Source organism: Eriocheir sinensis, unplaced genomic scaffold (assembly GCF_024679095.1).
Source record: "Eriocheir sinensis breed Jianghai 21 unplaced genomic scaffold, ASM2467909v1 Scaffold368, whole genome shotgun sequence".
Taxonomy (NCBI): Eukaryota; Metazoa; Arthropoda; class Malacostraca; order Decapoda; family Varunidae; genus Eriocheir; species Eriocheir sinensis.
In genome coordinates, this window is record NW_026111685.1 from 283,725 (window position 1) to 292,500 (window position 8,776).

The following is an 8,776-nucleotide window of genomic DNA, read 5'->3' on the forward strand; positions in this document are numbered from 1 at the left end:
GGCTGTGACGACATTTAATGAGGTATTGGGTGGGTTAATCTGCAGGACATGTAACGTACAGGCAGGTTAGTTAGAGCAAAGAAAAAAACAGGAAGGCCGCTACCTTCTCATAATGCCTTGGCAATGTTCAAGGGGGCTGCGAGCTGTGTTTCGAGTGCTTACGTCTTACACACTTACAGCGATGAAAAGCGGCTACTAAGCGAAAGGAACAAACCGAACAGAAGGATAAAAAAAGGAAAGATGTAGACTGCGTTGGGATTTAATAGAGATTTCTAAATGATCTAAGGGGATTAACAAGGGCGATTTAGATCAAGTACTTATATTAAAAACTAATGTGAGAACACGCAATAACGGGTGCAAGTTGGATAAATTCAAGTTCAGGAAGGATATAAGCAAGAACAGGTTCACGAACAGGGTGATGGATGAGTGGTACACACTGAGCAGGTGTGTAGATGAAGGAAACACGTTTGAGAGCTTTACATGGAGGTTAGAGGTATTTACGAATAGGAAAGGAGTTTAGTGAATAACCCATCCTCACGACATGCCTTGTGTGGGCCGTCTGGCCTCTTGTGGTCTCGATATATCCTTGTTTACTGTGATAGGAGGGCCTTGGGTTGTGTCACTGTTAAGGGTAACGGCTCACACTGATCTACTGAAAAAATATTCTTGTGGAGGTCAAAATAAAGTGTGAGATCTATATTGAAGTCAGATATTACTAGTAGGAAAACCCACACATGGACTACAAAACAAACAAAAACTTGTATAAGTCGCATGATTTTGTTTAGTGAATGTTACATTCGTATTATTTGTCTTCGCTTCATTAAAACATAACTTTATTTTAAAAACGACTTTCATTTGGTTGGAACGAAAAGTTGAAAGTTGCTTGTACTGGCTCTGGTATCACAACCATCCCCCCCCCACCCCCAGAACGGCCGCCACGGGCCGCCCGAGACTTTTTTCTTTGCTGAGCCGCCGGGGGTGAAGGCTGCCGCAACTTTTATCAAACCCTCGCGGGGCTCTTTTTCTGCTAAGCCGCTTGGGTGAAGGCCGCCCCAGCCTTTATCAAACCTTCTTGATCCGGCCTGACCGTGGGCCTCGGCATGACTGGCCCGATATGAGCCACCTCGCCACCCACTAACGTCATGAACCCTTTCTCTACTTCCCCAGCGAAACACACACACACACACACACACACACACACACACACACACACACACACACACACACATACTACTTTTCAATAAGCTTGCATGAGTGTAAACAATTATATAATCGGTAAATCAAATTCTAGCCACTGGTTATAGAACAGATCGAGTAGCATTTTCTTTTCTTTTTTATCTGCGATTCTTATTATTTAGCTACATGTGATTAGCTTAAACTTGAAATGCTGAAAAGTGTGCGATTATTTTACTTTTTACCTTTTGTCATTAAACTTTTTCTGTTGTTGTTAATAAGTTGTTTTTCTGTCTGGTTCTTAAGTCAGGTGTGTGTCTGTGTGTGTGTGTGTGTGTGTGTGTGTGTGTGTGTGTGTGTGTGTGTGTGTACGTGTGTGTGTGTGTGTAAAGGAAAAAGTCCACTAAGCAAAAAACAGAATTCGAGAGCAGAGCAATCTCTCTCTCTCTCTCTCTCTCTCTCTCTCTCTCTCTCTCTCTCTCTCTCTCTCTCTCTCTCTCTCTCTCTCTCTCTCTCTCTCTCGTGTCAGACTGATATTCGAAACTATAAAAATAGACCGGATTTATTTACATTGAGATTGATGAAAAATATAAACAAAACTTGTATCAGACAAGTCATAAACAAGGCCGTGTTTGTAGCATGCTTGTTATACGCTGAGATAGATAGATAGGTAGATAGATAGAGATAGATAGATAGCTAGATAGCTAGATAGATAGATAGATAAAGAGAGAGAGAGAGAGAGAGAGAGAGAGAGAGAGAGAGACACACACACACACACACACACACACACACACACACACGCAGGGCCGCAGAGTAAACATTAATATGCGTGTCATTTTCATCAAGTCATTAACAGTTCATACGCAAGTTGTTGATTAGGCAATTTCGCGAATATGTCCTGGGTAACATCATCTGTCCGTCCGCCTGTCTGTCTGTCTGTCTGTCCATCATTCTTGTTGTCTGTCTGTGGTATATATATGTATGGGATATGTATAAATGTGTGTGTGTGTGTGTGTGTGTGTGTGTGTGTGTGTGTGTGTGTGTGTGTGTGTCGATACTGTTAACCATTTTTTTCCTGCCTCTTTCAATTTCCATCTGTGTCGCGGCTCCTTTTTTGGCTTTCTATTTTCACCTGTCTTCCTTTCTGAGTGTCATGTACGCCTGCTCCCCTTCTCTCTCTCTCTCTCTCTCTCTCTCTCTCTCTCTCTCTCTCTCTCTCTCTCTCTCTCTCTCTCTCTCTCTCTCTCTCTCTCTCTCTCTCTCTCTCTCTCTCTCTCTCTCTCACCCCCACCCCCACCCCCATTGTTGTTGTTTTTTGCCTACTTTCCTTCCCTTGTCCACTTCTCATCAGTTAGAGGATTCAGGGGAGAGCAAACGACAAGTGATCTTTACCAGACCGAGTTTACCTCTTCTTTTGTGTCCCCGAGGGTCGCATCTGAAGCACGACCTCAGTTACGCCTATTCCCTTTGAAAGCCTTTTTTGTGGGCGTCCATCTCACACGCTATTTGGAGCAGTGGGTTGAGTTTAATTGCTTTTATTGCTGGAGATCCACGCCCATACGTCTCTGGATGTCTCTGTGTGTATTTGTGTTTATATTTCTGTCGGTTTTTGTCTCTGTGTCCGTCTGTCCCTCTCTCTTTATTCAGGCTAGTCGCGGGTCTTACGGGTCTTACTCAGTCCTCGCCTCACAGCTTCAGCGGGGCGTGGAAGGACCCTGTCAACACACCTTTTCCTCCTGTTGGCTCGCTGTAAACAATTTTCCTTTACCTGAATGACCCAGCAGCCGCCTCCTCGTCCTCTCCCTCTACTTCACCGCTCTAGTCCTCCGCTGCCTCGCTGTTCATTGGTTGCTGGAGCGTGCACTTATTAGGCTGTGTCAATTTGCTGTTTCTAGTATCATAACGTCTTAGGCCTAGAGGAAAGCCTTCGTCCAATCTGTCCAGCCTGTCGGAGTTATAATAGTGTTGTTGTTGGGTGTTTTTTATTGCCTTTTAATCTTGTTTTATTTATCTTCGTGTATTCTCGGCGTTAGTTTCCCAGCCTCTTCACGGCCACTTCCAAACACCCATTTTTCTCTTTTCAAAACTCGTGTCAAAACTTTAAAATACAACTCGGCATCTTCAAGAAATTGATTTAAAGTTGATAGACGCGGAATGTTAGCCTACTTTTTCTATTTTTTTCTCCCCACTTTCTTTTGTTCTAACCCTATTTACAGATTCACAGCCTTAAAAAAACAAAAAAAACATATCCCTTGCAAGCTAGAAACAAACTGTCAAGGTCCAACAATTAACAGCCTCGATAACTGTTGTTGGGTAATGTACTCTTTCTTCCTTCCCTCCAGTGTTTCCTCCCATCAGTGTTTCTTCTCTTCCCTCGAGCACTGTTGATGGCAAATTTACCTTTCCTTCCCTCCCTCCACCCCTCGTCTCTAGTGTTTCTTCTTTTTTCCTTCGAGCACTGTTGATTGCTAATGTATCTTTCCTCCCTCCTTCCCGCAGTGCTTCTTCTCTTCCTTTCGAGCACTGTTGATTGCTAGTGTACCTTTTCTCCTTCCCTTCGCCCCGCAGCACAGTATTTCTTTTCCTACTTTCGTCGCCCCGCCCCTCAAAGTATCTTTTCCTTCTCCGTCAGAACCGCCGCGCGTGGTCGAGGTGAGGGACCGACAGAAGGGGCCGCCACAGAACGGCATCTTGGGTCCCTACCAGGAGGGCGTGATGGTCGTCTTCACATGCCTGGCCAGGGACGGTAAGTCGTTCACTGTTGTCGTCCTCATTCATTTCATCCTTCAGCACGTAATGAACTTGCTGGGCGGAATTCCTGGCAATTGCGTTTCCGTCAGGGAGATGATAGTAATAGTTTTTCACCCCAGACTCCTTCCTGTATCGTTCTCTCATTTTATTTAAAACGCAAAATTTTCTGAAGAAATGCTCAGCTCCAGGAATTCTGTCAGGCTCCTCGTTTTGCTAATGCAGTTTTCCACACCGGAAGCCCTGCCGCACTTGGGCTATTTCATACTCCTAATCATGTTACATTCAAAGCATTCTCAGACACTTCCTAGCATTCCACCCAAGCCGCTTCCCTCACCGTCTGTCTTGCTCGCTGCGTCACAGGCTGGCCGCTGCCGAACGTGACTTGGTGGCGGGGCAAGGAGATGGTGGACGGCGGCTGGGAGGTATCGGGGCCGCGGCTGGTGAGGAACGACCTGGTGGTGTCCAAGCTGACGAGGGACTGGCACAACGACACCGTCACCTGCACCGCCTCCAACACCAAGCTCGTGCCGCCCTACTCCGTCTCCGCCGTCGTCCAGATGTACCGTAAGTGTGTGTGTGTGTGTGTGTGTGTGTGTGTGTGTGTGTGTGTTAAACATGGAAGGATGTGAGCGTAGAGTTTTCCCCCGTAATTTTCTTGTAAATATTTTGGGGATGTTTTCATGTGTGTGTATGTGTGTGTGTGTGGGGGGGGGGGGGGTATTCGGGTTGGGATGATGGGGGCTCCTAAGGTTGTCAAGGATTTAGGCGTCCGATGGTATTGCTATAGGACTGTGGAAGACTGGCGGGACTTGTGGGACTTATGCAACTACTAGAAATGGGTTGTCAAGCTTATGAGAAAATGACGAGAGGCTGTAAGCCAAATGATGTCCTTTTGGGCGATGAGTGGTGTATGATAATAAGAACAGAGGAGCGAGTACCTGACTTAAAAATAATCAACTTTACAATGAAAATTTATGGAGTAAATAACGCGAATCTTATAAATACTTAAAAGACTTGGATTGTCTGAGGCGCAGGAGTCTTCTCAGCATGACGGAAAGGTGTTGTGGGGTTCAATGTGCAGCGGCGAGCGAAGTTAAGGAGGAAGGCGAGACACAGCACCGCAAGACCACCTCAGGAGTGCCACATATGTATCGTGTCCTTGTGCGAGCCCTTACGTGTCGTCCACCTGCGTGTAGTATCATTGTGCCGGGCGCTCGCAGACCATCGTGAATAACCCAACAAGACACTTCTTCACCCGAAATTGAGTTCTCTTTTGGCCTCTCGTTCTATTGTCTTTTGTAGGAGCAGCGCCTAGCGGGCTTTGTTCTGTTGTTCTTGTTTATTGACCTTGAGCTGCCTCCCTTACTGAAGAAAACAGAGTAATACCGTAAAGAAGCAATGAACAGTTCCGGAATTATGTCAGTAACGTCACAAAAGATAGATACAAAGACAGTGGCGAGATCTACGCCGTCTGTCTGTCTGCTGTCTGAACACGCCGGGACAGAGCAGCTGTGAGGGCGGTGTCCTGTCTAAGAAAAAAAAAAAAAAAACTTAAGCTAAATTTCTATATATATGGAAATTTTCTGAATAATAAGGTAGAATAATTAACAAAACTGAATGATAAGAATAAGCTCGTTGAAGTAACGTGCTAGGAGGAATTTCAAATTAGTTCCCTCTCGTAGCTCCTCTATTATGATTACTTTCCCTAGCAATACGGCGCCGCCCAGGTACAGAGCTAATCAAACCAAGTCTCGGGTCCATCAATAGGCGCGAGGCTTGATGCCAACCCGCCAATCACAGGTGAACAATCGATGCGCCACTCCACGTAAGCCTTGTAGAAGTAAACGAAGACTAACATCAGACGCTCACAAGACTTGGAAACCTGACTGAATCTAACCCAATTAGATCTTATTCAAACTGGAATATCTTCAGTGGAATGCTGCCGCTGTAACTTCGGAGACATTTTGGAATCATAGACAAAATGAGAAAATAATATCCACGGTAACATTCAATGAAGGACGCTGTTCAGAGGGAAAAAAACGAAACATTCTGAAAACCTTACAACGAGATGCCAGAAGTTGATTAAAGTGAAGACTCTCCTTAACACACACACACACACACACACACACACACACACACACACAAACACACAGCCTATCTCGCGTTTCTTCTCTGACAGTCCTTCATCATACAAGAATCCCCTCCCCCCCCCTACTACCACCACCGCCACAACCACCACCACCACTGTCAACACCACATACGACCCCACCAACACCCCACAACGTAAACTTTTTCCCTTAGAGTAATACGTTCTCTCTCTCTTCTTCCGGGTTCCCAAAACTCAGCAACACGCTACGCTCTCTTTCCTTCGCGGGTGGTCGTCACTTTCTTAGATTAAAGGAGAGAGAGAGAGAGAGAGAGAGAGAGAGAGAGAGAGAGAGAGAGAGAGAGAGAGAGAGAGAGAGAGAGAGAGAGAGAGAGAGAGAGAGAGAGAGAGAGAGAATCAAAGCAGGTGTATATGTGGGCGGGCGGGTAATCGTGCGAAGAAATCTTTGAGTGTTTGTGGCGAGAAAGCGATATAGATAGATAGATAGATAGATAGATAGATAAAAAGAAGGAGAAAAAGAATAAAATGAGATAAAGTAAGGAATAAAGAAAGGAAAGAGGAGCATCAGGTGTTATGAGAGCATGAGATAGACAGTCACGGTTATGGAGGAGGGGGAGGAGGAGGAGGAGGAGGAGGAGGAGCGGCACGGCAGGAAGCAGAAGAAAGGGAAGGAAGAAGAAGGAAGAAGTAAGAAAGAAAGGAAGAAGAGAGGGGTGAGATGTCATTTATATTTAAGCACAGAAAGAGATAAACAGGAAGAGGGAGAAGAAGAAGAAGAAATAAATAAAGGAAAGAGATAAGAAGTAAGGGTAGGAAAGTCAAAGTTAGAAAGAGGGAGGCAGGAAGAGGCAGAAGGAAAGGAAGGAAGGAAAGGAAGGAAGAAAGAGAAAGAGTTAAGAAAGAGTGGAGGGCAGTGGTTATATGCAGTCAAGAGAAGAAAGCAAACGGTATGTGGCAGGAAGAAAGGAAGGGGTTCAGCCAGGTGAGAAAAATTAAGGGAGAAGGGAAGGGAAGGAGAGGGGTCAAAGCGGACAGGTAACAAAAAGGAAGAAAGCCAGGTAGGGAATAGCAAGGTAACGTGTCTGAACGAGGTAAAGAAAAAAGGAAGGGCGGGGACACATGCATGGGAAGTAACGGAAAGCAGTCAGGTAAGAGGGAGGTGTGGGCAAGACAGGTAAAGGTAAGGTACAACATATGACCCAGGTAGGAAGGAGGGAGAGGAAAGGAAGAGAAGCATAAAAAGGGGAAGGGGAGAAAAGGGAAGCAAGGGAGGAGAAAAGGAGGAAGAGGAGAACGAAAGAAGATGAAGGAGGAAGAAGGAAAGGGTAGCATGAAGGCAAGGCTTGGGGAAAGAAAGAATATAACAAAGCATAAAAAGGGGAAGGGGAGAAAAGGGAAGCAAGGCAGGAGAAAAGGAGGGAGAGGAAGACAAAAGAAGATGAAGAAGGAAAGAAAGGGTAGCATGAAGACAAGGCGTGGGGAAATAAAGGATGTGCATAAAAAAAGAAACGAGGAGAAAGGGAAAGCAAGGCAAAGAAAAACGAGGAGGAAGAAGAAAGTAGTAGAAAGAGAAGGAAAGCAAGGGGTGGGGAACGTGTGTGTGGCTGGCCGCGCGAGGCTCCTGGGACAAGAGGTGTTCGCCAACATGGTAACGGTGTTCTTAAATGCATTACACGGCTCCCTCCTGCCTTTCTTCCTGCCTGCCCGCCTGCCTTTATTCCTTTTTTCTTTCCTCGCTTCTTTCTCTGCTTATGTGGTATTGAGTGTGTGCGTGTGTGCGTGGGTGGGGGGGTGGGTGGCGTCTGTGTGAGTGAGTGAGTTGAGTGTTGTGTGAATTTGCTTATATAGTTTCCAGTCGCCTCTCTGCCAATCCTCTTTCGCTACTGATACACACATTTTAACACCATCTCCACCACTATCCCTTTTTCAGGACCACCATACCATCACCACCGCATCTCTCCTCTCCAGCACCCTTCAGCATCCATCACCATCCTTACTCTTCCTTCCCCGCCGCCAGTCACCACCGAAATTGGCTGCCAGTCACAAATTTTACCCACCTCGCCGATATACCGAACTCTACAACGGTTATCACTGTTACCACCACCTCCCGCATTGTTACCACCACCACCATCACCACCGCTACCACTGTTACCCCCCCCCCCTCCCCACTATCACTGACACTTCTTTATGTCTTCGTCGACCGCCAGCTAAAGTGTTTTATTTGTATTCTGTGTTCATCGTATAGCGAAACGCGGCGGGTTGTTTTTTTATAGCGCTACCGGTGTACGAAGGTCTTGCGTGATATCTAGAACACGTTTTTCCTAACGAAGTATTGGTGCAGGTTGAATCAGTGTTCGTCGACAATTGGATTCGAACTCGGATCTCCATAGGCGCGAGGCGAGACTAACCCTGTTCCACCGCCTGTTTGTTTGTTTTTATTTAAGTTGATTCTGGTACTTCGATTAAAAAAAGTATTATTACTACTACAACAACTACTACTACTACTACTATTGTGCTCACCCATATCGCAGCCATCACAATCAACACACACACACACACACACACACACACACACACACACACACACACACACACGTCAATAATCTAATCAACAGCGGAACTATAACTTTCCCTTTGCACCTCTTTTGCTTATAACCACAAAACAAACTGTAAACTACCTTCCCCTTCACCCCTCCTCACACACACACACACACACACACACACACACACACACACACACACACA

The 8,776-nt window shown here is 45.8% G+C and overlaps 1 protein-coding gene across 1 annotated transcript in view; it reads left to right on the forward strand.

The window, feature by feature from the left end:
- Positions 1–8,776, forward strand: part of LOC126991936 (basal cell adhesion molecule-like) — a gene marked incomplete at its 3' end in the record, with an annotated part of 133,585 nt that overhangs the window by 24,647 nt on the left and 100,162 nt on the right. The window contains exons 3-4 of the mRNA XM_050850606.1: positions 3,806–3,919; positions 4,285–4,488. Of these exons, the coding sequence (XP_050706563.1) occupies positions 3,806–3,919; positions 4,285–4,488 (318 nt within the window). The remainder of the gene's footprint in view (positions 1–3,805; positions 3,920–4,284; positions 4,489–8,776) is intronic.